This window comes from Gymnodraco acuticeps, unplaced genomic scaffold (genome assembly GCF_902827175.1).
Source record: "Gymnodraco acuticeps unplaced genomic scaffold, fGymAcu1.1, whole genome shotgun sequence".
Taxonomy (NCBI): domain Eukaryota; kingdom Metazoa; phylum Chordata; class Actinopteri; order Perciformes; family Bathydraconidae; genus Gymnodraco; species Gymnodraco acuticeps.
In genome coordinates, this window is record NW_022992222.1 from 356,059 (window position 1) to 378,294 (window position 22,236).

A 22,236-nucleotide genomic window follows, 5' to 3' on the forward strand; every position below is an offset into this window, starting at 1 on the left:
AAAAGTAGTCGTTGTGCAGATTGGTCCATTTTAGAATAATATATATGATATGTTTTATAATGATTGAACATTAAAGTGTTCTCAAAGCTGGTAAAGGTGCAGCTAGTTTGAATGACTTTGTATACTGCAGGGTAGCTTGTGATTTACTCCAGGTGGAACTAAGGTCTTGATTATACTTCACATCATTTATCCAAATTTGCAAAGTAACTAAAAAGGTACAAAATGTAGTGGAGCTTAAGTACACAATTTACCTCTGAATTGTAGTGGGGCAGAAGTACAAAATAGCAACACATGTAAAGTACAAGTCCCTCAAAATGTCACTTGAGTAAATGTATTTAGTTACTTTACACCACTGTTTCATTTATATGGTTGATCAATGTAGCAAATACATCTGTCAATATTGTATGATAATAGAGATGCATAAAACATGAGTGTTTTAATCAACGTATAAATATGTGAACAACTGTACCTTAGAGCAGCCGCTGCAGCGAACGCTGCCGGGAACAGAGGGCGGAGGTTGGCGTGGGGGGACAGAAATTAGGGATGGGAGGGAGGTTGGGACTGAAGCAGGGGGTCTGAGCGGGATCTGGGCCATGGCTTGTAGCAGGGTCCCTCTACCTTGGATAAAATAGGCCGTCTGAGGGGGGGCTGGGATTGCTAACGGCACTGAGGGGATGAAACGGGAAAGGTTGGTTAAGAAAATAAAAATTGGGCTGCAGAATTCATCTAAATATTATCAAAATTGCAATTTTGACTAGTGCAATATCCAAATCTGAGTAAGAGCAAGTTTTTGTATTGTAGCACTGCAAAGAAGTCCTGGCATAGAAAGAAGTTCTACAGACAGAATACAATTATAATATTAAAACCATGATAAAATGTATTGGTATGTTATTATAATGTTGCAAATGTCCCTTTAATATTGCAAATCATATTTCAATATCAACCAAAAATTATTATAATTTTTCAGAATCGTGCAACACTAAAGTAAAAATATATTTTGATGAGTTTTACTTCTAAAACAAATCCATGGATTATTCGTTTCTAGACTGTTTTTTTTAGCAGCTGGTCTCAAGAAAGTATCAAAGAACAGATACCTCTGACACTAGACACAAGAACAATTCCAATAGCCCTAGAACCGTCGGGGGGGTACATTTTACCCCCAGATACAACAGCGTCAGTACTCGCAAAAATGATATTTCTTTATGCTGTTAGGTTGCTCATGTTCATCTTTGTTTTAAATAATAAGTAAGACTTGACAAAATAATTGTTGAAACTTTAGTTTATAGGGTGTTAATCATTTTACAATTGTTTTATCTCAGTGCAGATCGACGCATTTTAAAATTCATTTGGAAGTTACTCAAAATATTACAACGGTCAAACAAAAAGGAAATACCACATATTAACATTTTATAAACCATTACATTTTAATTAAAAAAAACATTTATTAAAGGTGGGGTAGGTAAGTTTGAGAAACCGGCTCGAGATAGACTTTTTCTTATATTCCATGGAATGCTCTTAACATCCCGATAGCAATGAATATATTAAATGCTTTGACAATAAATCCATACAAAAAAATGTCATCTGTGGAAGCCGTAGCGCTGTAAAAAGCACGACCAATCATTTTAGCCGGCCCGGCTAAAGTAACTGGATGGCCTACCTGCCTGTCAGCCTTCCATCTGTGCACAAACTTATCTCGTGCCCTCATTGGTCATGTGCGCGTTCGTGTGCTTTGGAGGAGGGGCTCTGTAAGGAAGTGGAAGATTTTTTCCGGCTGTGTATTTTCAAATTCTAGCGCACTCGAGCTGGTTTCTCCAAAATGACCTATCCCACCTTTAACATTAAATGCATTTTGGAAAATAACATGTTTTGAGTAAGCAGGGTGCTTGCTATCCCTCAAGACATTTTACAGGCAGCCCATTTGACATTTTATGTAAACTGCAACAGAAACGACACAAACGTTATAGTCGGTTATTCAAATGAGATGATTAGTGACACAATTAAGGAATAATGCCACCACTGACAGGCATTTTCTTAAATAAATGTGATTGTGCTGTAGCCACACACACAATCAGCACACACAACGTTCACTATTCCCTTGCACTGTCCACACACACCACGTTGGCACACCATGCATGTTTTGGTGGTTTTGTTCTCTCTGCAGTTGCGCTTTACACCGCAATTCCTTCTCTTTTCGGGGAATGGTGGCAAAATGCCTACTTTGGGCATGCTGATGTGCTCATTGCGCAGCAGCTTACACAGCTCCAGGATAAACACTGGCCGGGACGGGTTTGAACCGGTGCAGCCCCGGTACAGGACGCACGCGTTCATTGCTGCAATGTCCAGTATGTTATAGAAAACAGCGACTGGCCATCTTCTGGTTGTGGCTCGAGCAGAGTACTGTCTCAACATTTTGTCCAGCATGTCAACTCCCACCTTCGTTCTGTTATAATAGTTGACTGTCTCTGGCTTTTTTTTCGTGTCATTGCAAATCTCCACTGATCTGTGCATTGTGCTGAGGATGCACACGTTCTTCTTACTTTTCTCCTGGTAGATGGTGAGCGTTGCTTTGTCACTTTTCATCACTTTGGTGGTGAACAGTGCTGCTCGTTGGTGTGCAGAAGGAGGCAGTGATTTGTTATTTTTATTAGTGATGCCCACCAAGCTTGTATTTTTTGCCAGGAGTTTGTGGGCCAGGGGGAGTGAGGTGAAAAAGTGTTCAGTCGTCACATTCCTCCCATTCCCCAAAAACGGCTCCATCAGCTCCAGTACAACACTCTCCCCCTGGCTCTGGGTTGCAGAAGGGGACGGATCCTTCCCGAGATAGGGAAAGCCATTTAACATGTATTTTGACTCCACATCAACAGCGAGCCAGAACTTAATACCAAATTTGTCTGGTTTGTTGGGCATATACTGAGTAAAGGGGCACCCTGCCTTTGTGGGGAGCAACTGCTCACCTGCAGTTATTTCGGACCCTGGTTTATAGCACGCGATGCTGTTTTGGACAAGCCTGTCCCACACCTCACTTACAAGGGCAAACTTGTCATTTCCAAGACGACTGCGCCTGGTGTCTTTCTTATCAAAACGCAGGAAGCGCATTATATCTCTGTATCGGTGCCTTGCCATAGTTGTGCTAAAGAAGGGAAGACCCCATTCTTGAGACCACAAGTCTTCCACAATTCTCTCGTTGTGCACGCCCCGCGCTAAAAGAAGTGCAATGAACGCCTTCAGCTCAGCCAAGCTCAACTTCCATCCTTCCTCTCCACGCCGGCGCGCCTCTGCCACCGTGCAGTCACAGATGTGCATCAGCATCACAGGGTCCATCAGACACATAAATGCGCTCAGAGGGTCGTCTATGTTGCGGCGTGCATGTGCGGTTGGGCCGGCTCCTTCTGTCAACACATTGTTAGACTTCACTCTCCCAGTGCGCAGGCCAGGATTCTCTGGTATCCAGAGAGTTCCATCCTTGCCAGTCTCATGCGAATCATGATGGGCCGACACTAAACAATATAAATATGTATAATTAGTTTGTTAAAATGGATTGGTCAAATTTACGTTTTTATAGACTTTACAGGCTTACCTGGTTTATCTGTCACAGCGTCAGCAGGCTGATGCGATAACATGGGTAGAAGAGTGGGTGGTCTCGCTAAGAGGAGGTAATTAGGTTGTGATAATTTGCCACTTGAGAATATGTAGGACTGATATATATATTTGAGTTTCAGATGTGGGTGTTCGAATATGTGGGACTATAGTCTACCTGCCACCAGAACCCTGGGCCTTTTTCGGGGTATCGGCTCCCAATCCTCAGATGAGGATTCCTCCTCCGTTGACGGATCTTTGACCTCTCCCTCATCAGATTCTCCATCGGTTTTCTCTCCCCCTTCGGATTCGGCCTCGCTCATCGCCTGGAGCATTGCTAGGGCTTCTTCCACATTCATTCTTCTGTTAGGGTCCATGTTTTCTATCTGAATCACTAACCTATGGTGTATTTCGCTGGTGATATGACACTTCTTTATCAACATTTCTCTACAATGGGCGTTACTAAGCAACCGGACCAGTGGTGTGAACGTACATCAACTCGCGGACAGCTGTTCATCAGGGGTAAAAATGTACCCCCTTCCGCAGTTGTAGGTATTAATGCTTATATTTTCTTTTTCTTTTATCCCACAATTATAAATAAAACAATTTTAGGAAAAGTCATGAAATAAGAGATGTAGGGGTTGTATTTTAACAGATTGACATGCATTTGAAAATGCTCAGGGGTCAAATGTACCCCCTTGGCGGTTCTAGTGTTAAGGCCCGGACACACCAAGCTGACACCTAAGAACTGACACAGACGGACCCCCGACTGTTGTGTCGCCTCGCGTCTCTGCGTCTTGGCCATGTGTCGCACTGGAACACACCGCAAAGACTTCAGCCGACGGCCAAGAAGCACGTACGAACTGCGCATGCGTGAGTGGCAATAACTCTCCTTACCAGCAGGCGGCGGTAGTGTGTATTCGTCATTCAAAAGAGGCAACAACCGGAAGACAGACTGCGTGATAACCGAGAGAAGAAGAACAGACTGCGTGATATAAACAAACAACACATAGCGTGTGCGTTCCATTTTCACTCTACAGCGAGAAGCTCATGGGGCTTTCCCGAACCTGTGTCGAGAGCTGGAGTTAAACGAAATCTCAGATTTGCCTTCTTAATAGTTTGTTTGGGTCCCTTCCGTTTCGCTTTCATTCACTAGCTGAACAGCCAATCAGAGTGATTTCTTTTACCGACAGCCTTTGGCCGACTGCCCACCGATTCGACATGTTGAATCGGTGGGTTTTCGAAAAGGTGTCGGCACGGCTGAAAAGACACGACGGTGCGGGACACACCAATCTGAGTAGGGCGTGTCGACGCTTATCGACGGCCTGACGCCCATCGACGGCCAAGATCAGCTTGGTGTGTTCGGGCCTTTAATGAACACATGAACAAACTCACCGGTAGGCGACGCAAAGGTGTTTCCTCCACCTACAGAGTAGACGGAGCTGATCCTCAGCTCTTCCTAAAAGGAGCACACATCAGGAGATCAGATTGTTTATAAATGGTTAATGATTCCCTCTCATGTAGTACTGTTGTAAGTCATGTTAATAAACAACATCAGCGATTAATAGATCAAATGTATAGTTTCTGTTTTGCTAGGAAACATTGTATTATTATTATAATTATTCACAATCACCAGAAAGCATGGGCTTTCAGCAGCTTTTAAACAAATATGTTATTGTTTTGCAGTTAAATCTTGTCCTTTTTATCAATAAGAGAATTACAAATCCACACAACTCTCCCCAAACTGACCTCCTGATGCTCCAGCTCCTCTTTGATCTGTCTGATGGAGCTCTGAGGCAGCAGCGCAGCGTCGTAGCCCTCATCGATGGGTTCATCTTTAATATTGATAGGAGGGGGACTACTGTCCTTCATCGGAGCTGCCTCTGTCCTCTGAAATATAAAGAGTTTTCATAATTATCTCAATACGTTTTTAAAGATGTTATGGGATTATATGACCACGATTCCTACCTCTCCCTCCTGGCTATCTTCTGTCTCCTCCGCCTGGTCCTGGATGCCTCGGCCTGACAGAAAGGCAGAAAAGATACCACCAAAGAAGTTAGGAAATAATGGATAATGAACACACTGCTGCAAGCAATCTCTGAGCACACTTACAATCTTTTGTGCAAAGCATTTTAAACTGCTTATATTGTCTTTCTGTGGAAAAATGGTCTCGGTTTATTCAGCTGAAGTTTTGTTGTGACTCTCACACACCCAACAGACCTCAAACAACTGTTACATAAAGTCACACAAGCCGCCATTACTGACTTAATCCCTCTATGGGTACTGCTGGGATTTGATTACAAATAAAAGAGAAAGAAAATGTCGTCCACATGGGAGTAATACAACTGTCTCTAAAAAGGCTAAATTAAAGGTTGTTTCATAAATTGCTATGATTACATTTGTTATCAAAGTGCTGAATGACTTTATACCAGTAAAGTTACTTTATTGAAATGGATATTTCCTTGTTTTATTAACAACAACCAAACTTTGGTATCAGCAATCAGTCACATTATTATCGGCTAAGAATATCACAATCCCTTCAAACATGGCTACCATTTTTTCATGTGATGATACCTTCAACAGTCTAGTAATATGCTGAGGATACCAATTTAAAATGTGTCTGAAATGTTGCTTTTCACAGTAATGGCCATCAGCCTGTTGTAATGTCCTTGAGAAGGAGAAAAGAAGCCTGATACAAATTCTAAGGAAAATCTCACTAAAAGCTATTATTATGCAGAAGAGCATGTCAAAGCTACCTCTGTAGTTCTATACGATTTTGGCTGATGACAAAGGATGTGTGACGGCTAGCCACATTTGGTGCAGCCATTTTGAATTACACTAAAATAAACAGACTTACAAGGGACACATTTTTAAAAAGAGGACAGTCAAAGAAGAGGTCAAGACATTGGGACTTTTAGATCAAGAATATGACAAGCTACCAAATTAATAATTCTTACAATTCCCATTCCAATAATGCAACTCAATGCTGTCTTTAAATAGATAGATGCCCATTTATTTTAAAGCAATAACAACCCTAATAGTGTTACGTCTCAATGACATCAAGGTTATTTCCCCAGACTTCTGGAAAGCTACTTTGTGACTTACAAAGGACACCATATAACTTTTTTTTTTATAAATAGTACTCTTTTTGACTAATAAACCCAACTTGATATTAAAAATGGCAGTGTGTCTTTTTTAATGACAGCCCAAAAAACATCCTGACACATCATCAGTGTGTCAAGTTGGTGAAGATGTTTCTTCATTTGCATGCGTTACGACTCATTTGCGTTTTTATATTTGCATAGTTTTGGAAGCTGCAGCCCATTTCTACTAATGGACGTTTTTTGGGCCGTTGTAGCGCGATTGCACCTATCGGCCACCAAAGAAACAGAATTTAAATATGGCATCGGAGATACATTTACTTTAAAACTGTGTGCAGAAACTTCTCATGTGTGTGTGACTTTACCGTGGCTGTTTTCAGGTGTGTGGTCCTGGGAGGAGTGGGAGGTGTTAGCAGACTCTGTGCTTACGTCCTCCACCTCTCTGGGCTGAGGAGGGAAGGGTTTGCGTTGTGTGGCATTGATCTCCACTTCTGGTGCCATTTTTTTTTTATCCTTTACCACATTAACATCTCCCAGGCTGTCCGACGGCAGGGCAAAGTGCCAGTCTTCTTCTTCTTCTCCTGGCCCAAACGCAGGGAGTCCATCCTGTGCATCATCAAACGCTGCCCCTCCACTTCCTCCGCCGACTTCTTTGGTTCCCATTGTAAACGATGAGCCTGGGACGGCGGAAGGGGAGGTAATGCACGGTAAGGAAGACTCTTCCGCCCCCTCTTCCATCTTTTCTTCTTGTCTGCTGCCGTTGCTATCCTCCTCTTCAACCGGTTGCTGTTCCACTTGTGCTGAAGTTGTGTCGACTTCTTTTGTCTCGTCCTGACCTTCACTCCTGGAGGAGGTGGCAGAGCCCCTGGAGGAGTCAGCAAAGTGTCCAAGCCCCATCACTTCGTCAAACACTCTGGAAAGCCGCTCTTCATGCTGTGGGGGAGAGATAAGTTAGGATTTAAAAACGAGGGAAATTCAAGTTCATTCATACTCTTTTCTTCACTGTAAAACCTCCTGACTGCTTACAACCTCATAATGGCAAATGGAACACAATTTTCATTACTGTGGAACTTTTACCCTTACTTTAAAAATACTATATATATATATATATATATATATATATACACATACACATAACTTAACCCTTAAATGTTCACACAACCTTCACAATTCTTTATTTTAAATCATTTGAAGAATTTAGACACCTAATCAGGTTCTGGTTCCAGTTTCTTTAAAAAAAAAAAAAGGTGCACTCTTTATTTTTCTCTTATATTCATGCTGTAGGCCACTATCATATTCCTACTCCATTTCTCAACTGAATGAACCATAAAATGCCCTAACAACCCTCCAGCTAATTTGATCTCAGACAACAATGCAACAGGGTTTAACCCTTCATCACAAACCTGACCCAAGAGGGTCATTTGTACATCACTACTTTCTTTAGAACAATTATGTGTTCATAATCAATCAACAACTTTATATATATATATAATAAGCAATGAAAGAGCAGGAAAAGCTAAGGTGGGCGATCATCATTCTGGCTCTTCTCTATTTAAAAACCATGTCATTGAGACAGCATGCACACAATCAGGGTCCTGCAGGTGATCAATGCAGCCAATGCAATGAAGATGTTTAATACACGTGTGCTTCTGTTGTTATTACGTTGACTTGCCCAGAAGGATCCCATAGAGTTTTGCCTATCTTACAGTTTGGGTTAAAATTGTGAACTTTCTGACTAACCTTTATGCCCTCAATGTCTCTCTATTTTCAATTGTAATGGCTGCAGGCCTCATGTTGTCCTATCAGTTGTGTGGAGGGGGCGTCCCACCAAAGCCCATTTAAAATGTGGCGATTTGAGGCGTGCGGGCATATTTGTATTATTATACTGACACAGACACCACACAATCCAGTCACACATTGTATTGGTTGCTGGAGTCTTCCGGGTCATAATAACATGCAACGCAAGGGATTCTCATGGCAACATGTTAATTTAGTAAAATGTCCACTTGTTTGCAGCATCCTTCCTCGATGCAGGGGCTTTTGGAAGCAGCAGTCCACTACAACACACATCTGCAGGGCTGGAATAATAAAAGCTCTTTGGGTTGACAAAAAACCTGCATCATATTATTTTTGTATTTTTGTTTGCTGATATAAACAGGCTGTTAGACAGAGTTTGGCGTGGGGGCATGCATCAGTGCAGAACAGCAGCAAGCCACAGGGTGGAAAGCTAGCTTGCTAACGTTAGCATAATGTGCACATCTTGACCGGAAGCTGATAACTAAGTGTCGTATTATGTAGCTTTATCGACTGTTCAATTTAGCTCGCCGCCTATGTGTTGCTATACATATGCTCCATGTTTTTATTTCTTACCTTTAATCGTTTAAGTCTAAATTCCTCTGAATCCGCCATGTTTTAATTATGCTGCAGACGCCGCGCTTCCAAACACCCACCCACTTCTGAGGTTATGTATTCAAGCAGATACTAACATACAGGATGCTGCTGTCAACTCAATGAGCTAACAAGCTAACTTAGTCGGCTACGGGGAAAACAACTGTAAAAACAAGACAACTCCTAAATGTGTTTGAGTATACTTTATGAAGATACAAAAAAACAACAATGTGAACCGGCCAAAGGAGCAGGCGGTGTGGGAGTTAGTGACATCTAATGGCCAGGTTGCAGATTGTAACTGACAGCAGAGGTGGAAGAAGTTAACAGATATTTCACTATACTTTTAGTTGTACTACAAGTAGCCTACTACAAGTACAAGTCCTGCATACAATATCTCACTTAAGTAAAATAACGAAAGTACTGGCATCAAAATATACCTTATGTAATGTAATGTAAAGTACCAAGGTAAGCAAACAAGTCTTCAGTCAAATGAAAAAGAATGGCAGGGAAGCAACTATTTTTGCAGTATATTCATTATTAGTATAGTGAGTATAATATATTCTAAAGAAAGGGACAAAGCCTCTTCTTGAAAATGTTTTTTTTTCCCCCATCTCTATGCAATACAAATATATGTAATCTACTTGACATGACATATTTCGTGTTGGGCTTGTACATTATCTGGTTGCAGTTCATTTAATATAAGTAATCAAAATGCATTTCTAACAGCCTGAGGTCTACATAATAAAATAATATTAATTTAAATGGAAAATCGTAACTTGTTGTTGCAGTTACACAGTGAAAATTGGAAATGTATTACGAATGTTACTTTAAAAACGAATAATATTTTAAAAATATAATGTGCACGCCTTTTCTAATGGTGCATCATTTTTGTTTGTCTCTATCTTCACTTTAGCTGTAAAAATGTAAATAATACCTCTGTGGGACGAATACAGTTTCTGATTGTGACAATAGATAGGAGTCCAAATCTTAATTCGCTCTTTAGAAAGCTGTTTTTTCGGAATCTTGAGCAGGCGAAAAACAGGGAGGGTTGTTTTTCCAAAAAACTACGTGAGACTTTCTAGACAACGGGGACACATATTTATGTTTAAAGAATATGAAAAGGTGCATTTTACATGATTAGGTAACCGATCATAGTGACCGATGCACGAAGTGCTGCCACTTTCAAGTAAAAACGCGAATGACCGCTCGGATTGTCCACTCTGGCCTACGGTAGGAACATGGCGGGCTCTGTGAGGCGCTTTCTGGCAAAAATAAATGAAGCATTCACGCCTAAAAATACAACGCTTCTTAGTTTCTGGTGATTAGTAAAACATAAACATTATTATTATATTCCACCCCCTTAATAAGTCCCCATAACTACGCTGCTCTAAACATACAGACGAATGTGTCGAGCGAGGACGATGTAGTTACCTTGTTTTGTGGTGGCTTTTCCTCTTCTTCTACGCTTGCAGACATTGTAGGAACGTGTCAGTGAAAGTACTTTGCTCCACTAATTTTGAAAATGTTTTCGTTGAAGAGTAGTCTGCTGTTGTAAATGCGTATTGGCATTTACTTTCTAGTCGTCCTCACATATGGACCACACGCCTAACCCCTGCTCATTCAAATGTCCTGTTGTGAACAATACACCACGCTATATTCGTGCAAATACGGTAATTGTAGCTTTGCATGAAACAATGAAGGCTTCTCAATTCTCTAAATTCCCCTCCTCGACTCCTCGGTCCTCCGGTATTGACCCGGAAATGGATTTCTTCTTCTTCTTTAGTGTTTATTGGCGGTTGGCAAACCAACTTTTAGGTGCATTACCGCCACCAACTGGACTGGAGTGTAGACAAGAGACTATGCAGAAAACAATAAACAAAACAAACAAAACAAAGAACCAAAACTCTAGATTATTTTGAAATGTATCAATTTCTCTTAGAAACGTAATAATCTCACAATATATATTGCCTGATTTTTTCCCTAACAGCCCTGATAGCGACAAGTCATGGAATTTTGCTTTCTTGAGTGTCTGGAAAAGCACATTTCTCTGAGTACTATATTTCCTGCAAAGCAGTAAAACATGCTCAACAGTTTCTGGCTGGCTACAGTGTATACACTTTCCGGTTGGATGCTTTCCTATTATACTTAATGTATGATTGAGACCTGTATGACCAACACACTCTCACTCCCTAAGCGTCCAGGAGCGACGTTTGGTCAGTGTCCGTGATGTCCAGTTGTGACGCTCCTAGGCTCCTCCAGCGTCATAAAGGGACGCAAATAGCGTTCAACTGATTGCAATGTATTCCCATCTGCGGCGGGATTTGACACATGGAAGCACGGCATTCGTTTGTGTCGGTTGCCCTTAAAGGCAATGTGAGCGTCCATTCCCATTGGATAACGGAGAATTGTACACCCGGAAGTAAGTATTCCTCTTACTGTCGATTGATTTTACAGTGATATCTGCACTACTCATCGACTAAAAAACACCAGATTGTCCTTGTTAATTACACAACATTGATTGGTTTAAATTGTGTGCAATGCTTTTGTATTTTTCCCCTTCGATTCGGAGAAACAAATATGTTTTCGGAGTAAAGGATGGCAGAAGACACTACACTACCCAGAATCCCCAGCTATCGTTTGGACTACACCATGTGCTCTGTTTGACAAACCCCGTTTTTTTTTCACCTTCATTCCAATGGCTGGCGTCTATGTCACGTGATCTTCAAATTTCTCCCTGCAGAAAAAGAAAACATGGCCGAACTTCGTTTTATTCTCGGTGGAAAATGCCTATTTTAAAGTTAGTTTGGCCATTAAAATGCGTTTTGATGTCATTTGATGCGAGAAATATGAGTTGTTATTTCAGATTATGTGTGCAGTGGATGTACATGATCTTTAGTTTGCTAGTTATTATTACGAAGATTACTTCAGGAAATCGCGACGTTTTCATTGTTACCAAGGTGGTTGCTAGGGACGCTGCTATCGATATTATTTATGTTATGTTGTGTAACTGTTTAATGGTGTTATCTTTATTGCTACCCCCTTCCCCGTCAATGTATAGTGTTGGTCCACAGCGCAAACATATTAGTTTAACAAAATCCGCATCTAAAGATAGCCTACGTTATTTTCCCCTGTGCAATTCCAGTCTCACATCTTACAGCACATCGTCATTAACAAATACCGGAAACAGACCGAAAACATAAAAATAAAAAATAATAATACTTTATTCCGAGTGTGCTTGCTTTTCTCTTTGAAAGTCATCACATAACGGCATTGTAATACACTGTTCGGCTGCATTAAATATTACATATCTGCCGTAGTTCTGTATTTATAGAGCCCTGATGAGAAGACTTCTAGACAAACATGAGGAACTGAAAACGTGACGTGGATCATAAATATATCAGCCATTAAACAACATCTTACATTTCTTTTCACACAATACGTCTCCTTGCAGTATCAACACTAATTCGGCTGACTTTTATATTTGATCCAATTGGTAGATAGGCTATATTTACACAATAAAGGTGCACAGCTGATATAAAGGGACACCTAGTGGTTAAACCATGTTATTTAATTTCATTATTTTTATTATTAGATATTAATAGGATCCCTATAAAGTATATTCATTACTCGTTATTCTCTACTAATAGTTAATTAAAGACTGTATATAATGACTATTTTGCACATCCCTTTCAAGATTTCAAGATTTTCTAAGGTTTATTGACATATCATATACACAACTATGGTGTAGTTCTGCATTGAATGAAAAACTTGGGTCGCAGGTTCCTCAATAGTGCATTACAAGACATCTATCAATATTTGTGCATACCTCCAGCAATGTTAACTATGTTGAAGCACTTATTTTAACTGATATTATACATAATGTATTATACTCTTATAAGATGTATGTAGATATTTCATCTCCGGCCTTGTCAGGTATTGAACAATCAATAAATAAAGAACACAGAATTGTTAAATATAAAACACAGAATTTGTGTGATTATACTAAATGATTTACAAATAAACACCACTGCATATTTACAACTGTTACACATGCTGATGTAACGCAAATGTTCCAACTTGGGATCAATAAAGTATATCTTATCTTAAGCTGATCGATGGCAACTGCCATATTTGCAAAATGTGCCTCTGAACCTTGACAAGTGCATGTTTCAGGCTTATCAATTAATGTAATGTAATGTTATCAATTAACAACAGGGGTCACAAACATAAGACCAGCTGTTAAATAAAGCTCTTCTGACCTTAGCTGGCATGTGTGTATATATATTAATGCTGCCCATTATGGGCACAAGCAATGTTCACCCATTTATTAATTATATGTTTTAAATTTGAGTGTTTCCTATCCCCTAAACCTCCAGGGATGTACACAGTTTAATACTGGCAACTTCTTATTATGGGAAATACGAAAACGTCTTTTAAAACTACAACTCCCAGTAGAGACGTGCCATAGATAGAGAACATGTTGCGAAACACAATAGCCAGCATGTGTAGTTTTGGGGACGGGGTGGGGGAGGGGAGGACGCGGTGGACCCGTTCAAATCCAGTTTTGGACAGTCTGTCGTAGTTCCATCCCATTTCAAGTGCTGTTCGCGAATCGGCGTAACCCTCGGAGCACACTCTCCAATCACAGAGCTTGAGGACTATCACGGGGTTTGTCAAACAGAGCACATGGTGTAGTCCAAACGATAGCTGGGGATTCTGGGTAGTGTAGTGTCTTCTGCCATCCTTTACTCCGAACAAATATTTGTTTCTCCGAATCGAAGGGGAAAAATACAAAAGCATTGCACACAATTTAAACCAATCAATGTTGTGTAATTAACAAGGATAATCTGGTGTTTTTTAGTCGATGAGTAGTGCAGATATCACTGTAAAATCAATCGACAGTAAGAGGAATACTTACTTCCGGGTGTACAATTCTCCGTTATCCAATGGGAATGGACGCTCACATTGCCTTTAAGGGCAGCCGACACAAACGAATGCCGTGCTTCCATGAGCGTCAAATCCCGCCGCAGATGGGAATACATTGCAATCAGTTGAAAGCTATTTGCGTCCCTTTATGACGCTGAAGGAGCCTAGGAGCGTCACAACTGGACGCCACGGACACTGACCAAATGTCGCTCCTGGACGCTTAGGGAGTGAGAGTGTGTTGGTATGACCTGTTCTCATCCGAGAAATGACATTTTCCTCCCTTCTTTTAAACCCTACCTTCCTTCCATCCCCCACATACCTTTGAATTTTATAAAGATGTCTTCCTGTATCACTAAGATCCCAATGTTCTTGCCATGTTGTTTGTGCATATTTCTGTATGAATGTTTTAACCTCCGCTTTGCTGAGTGGAACTTCTATGTCTATGTTCATAATTCTGAGTGTTTGTTTGGCCAGAATATCCACCTGTTCATTTCCCTCCACACCAACATGAGCAGGAACCCAGATGAAACGAGTTGCTATGCCTTTGTTTTGCATTTTATATAAAATTAGAAATATTTCATTTATTATGTCCATTCTAAATGAAGATCTGCCTGATCGTATACTTGATAATGCTGAAAAGCTGTCAGATGCAATTACACTATTATGTATTTCTTTCTCCTCTATCTATTTCAATGACAACACCAATGCCAACAACTCTGTGGTGTATACTGACACATGGTCTGTTACCCTTTTCTTTATATGTGTATTACTCACTGGGATATAAACTGCTGCCCCTGCACGCCCTGTCTCTGGATCTTTGGAGCCATCTGTAAATATGATTGTTGAGTCTGAGTGATATCTTGCAAAAATAATTCTGGACTATGCGCCATACTGGTAGTTCTTTATTTTCCTTTAACTCCTCTCGTATATTGAGGTCTACACTTGGCAATGGGAACAACCAGGGTGGAATGGACGAGATTGGAACTGTGGGGAAATACTGTATTTGATTCAAACCTATACTTGCTGCTTTAACATCGCCAATCCATCCAAAACTTGTTAAATGTGACTCATTGTGCTCCCAGCAATCTTTCAAGATACTTTTCGCAGGATGACTATCACTATGCCCCTGAAGGTTTACCCAGTATGCCAACATTAACTTCATTCTTCTTATCATTAAAGGCATTTCTCCCATTTCCACCTGTATTGCTGATACTGGAGATGTTTTAAAAGCTCCACTACATATTCTCAGGGCCTGAGCTTATAGGACATCCAGGTTTTTTTTTCTTCTTTTTTTTTTATCAACTTTCTTTATTGGAAGCAATTAGACCAGTGCTTCTCAAAGTGTGGTCCGCGGACCACTGGTGGTCCGTGAGCGCCCCCTAGTGGTCCGTGAGTATATTGGTAAAATTTCACATTTGAAATAAATAAAAGTTTTTCGCACTCTCGCGGGAATATCTCCGCAATGGAGCGAGCTTAAGTTTCACTTTCGATTGCATAATATAGCCCAGATAAACACCTTCATCACACATGTTGCCACTTGTTTGTACCATTTTCAGGCAATTTGTAAAAACCGATGTGTTTTTGGACATTTGTGGAGTTAGGTGGTCCGCGAGTGTTTTTTTATTGGTTAAGTGGTCCTTGGTATGAAAAAGTTTGAGAAACACTGAATTAGACCAACAAAACAACAGAGCAGTGTCACAGAGAACTTCCATTCTTCCATTTTTCCCCGTCATTTTATCCCTCCCACAATCCCACCCAAAGGAGAACACTTCTCAGTACACAAAATGTAAACAGTACAAAATACATACAACAAATACATAAGTATGGGAAAAAAAACAAAAAAAAACAGTCGTCACAGTCAGGCAGGGATGTCAGAGATTCAATATGATTTAAGAAAGGTCTCCACGTTTTTTCAAAAGAACTTAAGGAGCAGTTGAGGGAAAACCTAAGCTTTTCGAGTCTAATGGACAGTAACATTTCTTTCACCCACCTACTATGAGATGGAGGTTGATCGTGTTTCCAATTGAGGAGTATAAGTCGCCTGGCTAACAGGGTGGCAAAGGCTAGAACAGTCTGTATAACTTTAGAGGTGACAGGCTGCAGGGGGGCACCAAACAAGACCAAGAGAGGATCTGAAAGGATAGTAGTATTATATGCTGTGCTAAGAGTTTTGAAGACATCGGACCAGAATGTGGTGAGCCTAGGGCAGAGACAGAACATATGGGAATGGTTGGCTGGGGATTGTTTGCACCTATTACAAGAGTCAGTTACATTGGGGTAAATCCGAGATAGCCTCAAGTTAGTGTAGTGAACTTTGTGCACAACTTTACACTGTAGGAGGCCGTGCCTTGCACAGATTGAAGAGGAGTGAACCAACCGTAAAACTTGTTGCCAATAATCATCGGGCAGTGTGATTCCAAGCTCCTGCTCCCAAGAATCCCTGGGGCCGGTCGCTGGGCTGTCAATAGCAGAACTGATAAGGCTGTAAATGCTAGAAATTAGCCGCTTTTGTTTGGGATCAAGCGCCACTAACAAGTCAACCAGGGTTTCTGGGGGACGACTCGGGAATTTGGGGTTCTGATTCTGGACAAAATGCCTTGTCTGAAAAAAACGAAATAGGTGGGTTCTAGGCAGGTCGAATTTCTTCGAGAGCTCAGGGAAGGACATAAAAGTCCCCTGGTTGTAGAGGTCCCTACATTTGGTTAACCCTTTGTCAAACCAAGTCCGAAAGGCCATATTGGTGCAAGAGGGCAGGAATAGGTGGTTATTTACAATGGGAGAGATCTGAGGCCCTATGGAGGCCTAGGCTCTTCCTAAATTGAATCCAAATTCTAATGGTGTTAGTTACCACTGAATTTGAGGTGAAGTTGGAGGTAGACAGAGGGAGTTGGGAGCAAACCAGGGAGTGAAGAGAGAGTTTAGACGATGCAAGTTCCATATCCACCCACCTGGGGCGTAAGCTGTCTGCAGCATTGTTAAACCAGTATAAAAGTTTATGAATATTACAGGACCAGTAATAGTGTAGGAGATTGGGCAATGCCAAGCCTCCAAGAGCCCTTGGGAGCTGTAGCACTGATCTTCTGATGTGTGGATTTGTTTTGCCCCAGAGGAAAGAGCTTATTAGTTGATCGAGCAATTTGAAAAAATACTTCTTAATAAGGATGGGGATATGTGAGAAAATATATAGAAACTTGGGTAAAACAACCATTTTAACCAAATTAACACAACCCACTAGGGATAATGGGAGTGCAGACCATCTGACAAAGTCCAGTTTACACCTCTCAAGGAGAGGAGAGAATTTTTTTGAGAATAGGCGATCAATTGAGTCAGTAATATGCACCCCCAAATATTTAAACCCGTCTGTAGAATATTTGAAAGGGAAAAAAGCTGTGGGTATACTTTTAGCTGTAGAATTGATGGGGAAAACTTTGCTCTTGTGGAGGTTAAGTTTATAGCCTGAATAGGACCCAAATTTGTAGAGGATATCTAGAACCACGGGAAGAGAGGCAGCTGGATTAGACATGTATAAAAGGAGGTCGTCGGCGTATAACGATAATTTGTGGACTGAGGCGACTGGGCAGGCATAAAGCAATTTGACCCAAGATATAAATTCTGAATTGAAACCAAATTTCTGCAACACAAAAAAAAGGAAGTTCCATTCCACCCTGTCGAAGGCCTTCTCCGCATCTAGTGAAATAATCAATTCCGGACTGCATGAACTAGATAAGCCAATGATATTCAAGAGCCTCCTTGTGTTATGAAACGAGTGTCTTCCAAGCATGAAACCTGTTTGGTCAGTAGATATTATACTTGGTAGGACCTGTAGCTGCCCTCGGCAATAATCACAGCAGAGTCTCGACGGATGCAGTTTCTTTAATGGTCTTTCAATCATCGTGAAAACTAAAATATATACAGACATAGAACAAGTACAAGTCATTGATTAAATCACAAATATATATTCACGGATCAAACAAACACTTGTGCACCGAGGGTGCAATATGTGCGACGTCAGGCATGGCAGTCCTTATCTTAATATATCACTTGGCACTATGAACAGTTGAGCCAAGGAACAACACACACAGTTTCAATTAAAGCCTATATAAACCGATTATATAACACAATGTTCGTGGCAATTCAGTAACTTACGTGTATGTTTGAGAGGTCCGTAGCACAGGCTAGACCTCGTTGCCTGGCAATAGTTTAAATCAGTTATGATTCCGGGGTTCGCAGCGTCACACCTATACCTACGCCCGCCCCTAACCATGCATATTAAAATAACGTAGCGGCAGTTGCGGTTCTAGAACATTTTACATGGGGGGGCAAAGGGGAGGCAAGAGGTCATGCCAGGGTGGCATAGGAGGGCGGCCAGTACGTGGTATTTTATACTGTATATAACCTATTTATTGTTAATTCATGCCCTAACACAAGTGTTCTTAATGCACAAGAGAAACAAGGTGTTCAGACAAACAATCGGGTGCCCTTTGAGTCCCCCAAGCTTACCTCAACCATTTTAAATGAAAGGAAACTACAAAATGTATTTTAAAGCAATGAATTAATGGAACAGGTTGTTTTGCATTACAATGTACAATTAAATATATATTTTGTTTAAAAAAAAATTGGTTGTCTTAGACAGACATATTTGCATGTCCTCACTAAGCATTATTACATATTCATTTAATATTAAACAAATCAAAATGGCCAATTATCCCAAAATGTTGCTGCTAATATAATCATATGCTTGTCAACTTTAACTGATCAAAAATCAATTCTGAAAAAATACTTGAATTATCTATGAAATTGCAATATTGTCCCTCAGTTTGTTTCAACCCCGTCACGCCATACCATTTACCCTCCTATTAAAATAATGGATCAGTCCATGTGTGATCTGCATTGAGGGAATTACATCACAAAAGTGTCAGTGTCTTCTCTTACCTATATTTCAGTTTTTGTATTTTCAGATTAAGATTGACAAGCTCAACATTTCAACTCTGTTGTATGAATTAATAATAGTAAATAATTGTTTATTACAAAAATAAACAATAGTTTTGCAAAATATTACAATTTTGTAATGTCCTTGACTTCCATGTGGTGCCATATCTTAGCTAAACAAGGTCTCATGCCTACTTTTTGTCAAAAACTTCAACCCTGTTAAATTTTTTCAAGGAAATTCCTAGTAATTATTTATATTTTGTGACTGAGGTGGGAAAATGTAAGTAGTCCAATACCAGATGTTATGACCAAACATTTTGGTTTAATTTTTCAAAGATATAAAGACCCAAAAGGCACCCGATTCAGAGAATACTCAGAATTCTGCATACTGTAAGTACTTAATTATAATTAAGTACACAAATGACATCACCCATCTCTTCAGAGAGCTACAGGTGACCTGTGCAGCAACACATTTCAATCAATATTTGTCAATACTAAGAGCTGCTAGATTGTGCTGCTGTAATGGAATATGTAAGGAGAATAAGAACATACCATGTGGTCCAGCTGGAGTTTCATCTGCCTCCTGATCCCTGCCTCTGTCCCTCTTTCTGATATTTCATCTTTATTCCTCACATACATTTCTTCTTCTTCACTAATGTCTTCATCTCCTCCTCTTCCTCCTGGTCTCTTCATCTCCTCCTCTTCCTTCTGCTCTCTTCATCTCTCTTTTCCTTTTCCTCTTTCTGTTCTCATATGTCTTTTTGTTGTTGTTGAATCACTCCTATACTCTGGCCTGCAAGAGTCTACTTGTGAAAAGCACTGGTACAAATGCTTGTATAACTTTACACGTTAGGGCCATGTAGCCTAGCTAATATGTAGCATATCATAAATATAACATCAGAAATCATTGATCAAGCGCACACAGGCAGCTGTGTTTGGATCCAGTTTTTACGGTAAAGGATGTATCCTGGTTTCATTGATCTGGCCTCATGGCTATGATGTGTAGTTTACGTGGATTTAATAGGCTACCGCGTAGTTTAGCAAAGTGATCGATCTCCCAGCTAACGCTGTCTGCGTAGTATTTTGTAACGTAACGCCCCAAACAGCGCCCGTCTTTTAAACGCTATCGATTCAAACAGCAGCGTTTTATTAATATTTAGTTTCAAGCTCTCGTCCTTAGTAAAAACAAAACTAGTGGAAACGGAAATGCTCCCAGGGGAAGCTGATCCATAGGTGCTGGGACAGCTCGCTCCCTCTCTGCAGCGGTGTGACCCACGGTCTGTGTGAACGCCGCTCCGCAGTTTAATGCAGGGCCGTAGCAGCGTTTTTAACGGGCCTAAAATGATATTTAAAATGATTCAATTTTAACTAATGTAATGCTTGTTTTGTTGCTTGAGAAGCTTGTGGAAATAGTGTAGGTTTGTTTTAGTACAGTTTTAGGGAAACAAAAGTTAGGGGGGCAGCTGGGGGGGCAAGGCTCTACAGTGGGGGGGCAGCTGTGGACATTGTGCGATTGTAACGTTCAGCACATTGCGAATGGTACGAATCTGCCGTTCCCAGACGCCACCTGCATGACTTGCGGAAGCAGCTTTGAGAATGAACTCGCACTGCTTATCTGCGAGGAATGCTTCCAATACCTTGGTGTCGCATTGCTTCAGTGCCCTTTGGAGCTCGTTTTTTGCCCCAACGAAGTTTGTGCCCTGATCACAGCGCAGAACGCATACAGCTCCTCTTAGACTAATGAAGCACCTTAAGGCGTTAATGAAGGCGTCCGTGGACAGATCTTCAAGCATTTCAATATTAACTGCTCGAGAGGACAGACATGTAAAGATGAGGCTGTACCTCTTGCACTCTTTACGGCCCCGCTTGATTACAAATGGGCCAAAGCAGTCCATACCACAAGATGTGAAAGGAGCCGAAGCTTCGACACGTTCTTTGGGCAGTTCGGACATTCGTTGCTCCCCAGCTGGTCTTCTGAGCTTCCGGCATTGCACGCATCTGTCTATCAATTTGGCAACTAATTTGCTCCCACCAATAGCCCAAAATCCATTGGCTCTGATTTCCATTAAGGTTTGACCTCGGCCCTGATGGCAGATCTGGACGTGGTAGTGAGACAGAATCAGCTTGGTGATGTGGCTGTCTTTCGGGAGTATGATGGGGTGCTTTAGTTCTTGACTAAGGGTTGACTTTCCAAGTCTTCCTCCAACGCAGAGGAGTTCTCCGTTCAGGATGGGGTCCAGACGAAGAAGAGGACTTGAACTTGGGAGACTGTCTCCTTGAACATCCTTTTGAAATGCCTTTATCTCTTTTGAGAAAGCTTACTGCTGGACGAGCCTAATCACCGCTTCAATGGCCCTCCTACGTTCTTCGACTGTCACAAGGTTGCCGTGTTTTTGCTTGGACCCTAGTCTCTTGATTCTTGCAACCACCTTAACGAGCGTAGTCCATGAAGAGAACCGACTCAGGCGACTTAGAACGTCCTGCTGCTCGCTGACTTGAGTTGCGAATGCTTGAATCGATTTAACTTCTGGATCACCAACTAGCAGCTCAGTTGAAGGGGTAGGTGATGGAAGCGCCTTCTGTTCCCATAAAAACGTATGCCCTAATAACCAGATAGTTGAAGTGATGTCCGCTGCATGAAGACCTCTGGAGGCATGGTCAGCTGGGTTTGTGTTGTATCAACGTAGTGCCATTGGGTTGCTTGTGTATTATCTCTTATCAGTTGAACACGATTTGCAACGAACACATGAAACCTTCTTGCTTCGTTGTTGATGTATGCAAGCACCACCTGAGAGTCAGTCCAGAAGTATTCTTCGTCAATTTTCATCTCAAGCTCAGTTTTCAACAAAACGCTCATCCTGGCTGAGGTGACTGCGGTTGAGAGTTCAAGTCTGGGAATGCTGGTGATCTTAGTAGGTGCGACTCTTGCCTTTGACATTACGAGGCTGCAATGAATTTCGTCTTTCTCATTCTTGTACCTGAGGTAGGAACATGCACCGTATCCGACATTGCTAGCATCTGAGAAGTGGTGCAGTTCTACTCTCACAATTTTACCAAAGTCTTGAGGGTGGTAGCATCTGGGTATAGTGACTTCCTTTAGCCTTTGAAGACCGTTCTTCCACTCCTCCCACCGTGAACGTAAGTTCTCAGGAAGTGGATCATCCCATCCGATGCCTCTGCGGCACAGCTCTTGCAGAATGCACTTTCCCGTCAGGGCGAAGGGAGAAACAAAACCGAGTGGGTCGTAAAGAGAGGCAACGACTGACAGAAGGCCACGGCGGGTTGGTGGCTGGTCCTTTGGTTCGATGTTGAAGCT

At 41.3% G+C, this 22,236-nt stretch overlaps 2 protein-coding genes across 3 annotated transcripts in view; both read right to left on the reverse strand.

Annotated features, from left to right (window-relative positions):
* The window catches only part of si:ch211-266o15.1 (zinc finger MYM-type protein 4), a 43,843-nt gene extending 33,014 nt beyond the window's left edge, over positions 1-10,829 (reverse strand). The window contains exons 1-6 of one of the 2 annotated variants that reach the window (XM_034205950.1): positions 10,497-10,829; positions 7,043-7,610; positions 5,545-5,597; positions 5,326-5,466; positions 4,972-5,035; positions 470-666 (exon numbers count right to left, since the gene is read on the reverse strand). In XM_034205950.1, coding sequence (XP_034061841.1) covers positions 470-666; positions 4,972-5,035; positions 5,326-5,466; positions 5,545-5,597; positions 7,043-7,610; positions 10,497-10,541 — 1,068 coding nt within the window. In that variant the 5' untranslated portion in view covers positions 10,542-10,829. Of the gene's footprint in view, positions 1-469; positions 667-4,971; positions 5,036-5,325; positions 5,467-5,544; positions 5,598-7,042; positions 7,611-9,047; positions 9,181-10,496 lie in introns of those variants that run through there. The other variant, XM_034205951.1, reaches the window with a different exon arrangement.
* LOC117539696 (piggyBac transposable element-derived protein 4-like) lies at positions 1,265-3,738 on the reverse strand. Its single transcript, XM_034205952.1, has 2 exons — positions 3,578-3,738; positions 1,265-3,497 (listed from the first exon to the last, which is right to left on the reverse strand). Exons 1-2 carry the CDS (start codon positions 3,618-3,620, stop codon positions 2,032-2,034), a joined length of 1,509 nt encoding a protein of 502 aa, XP_034061843.1. The 5' UTR covers positions 3,621-3,738; the 3' UTR covers positions 1,265-2,031.
* Positions 10,830-22,236: the final 11,407 nt, after the last annotated feature.

Excerpts from the sequence above, each read along its gene's own strand:
- LOC117539696 (XM_034205952.1), bottom strand. The coding sequence starts at position 3,620 with ATGTTATCGCATCAGCCTGCTGACGCTGTGACAGATAAACCAG. Across the intron at positions 3,498-3,577 it reads CGCTGTGACAGATAAACCAG|TGTCGGCCCATCATGATTCG; the intron begins GTAAGCCTGTAA and ends TATATTGTTTAG.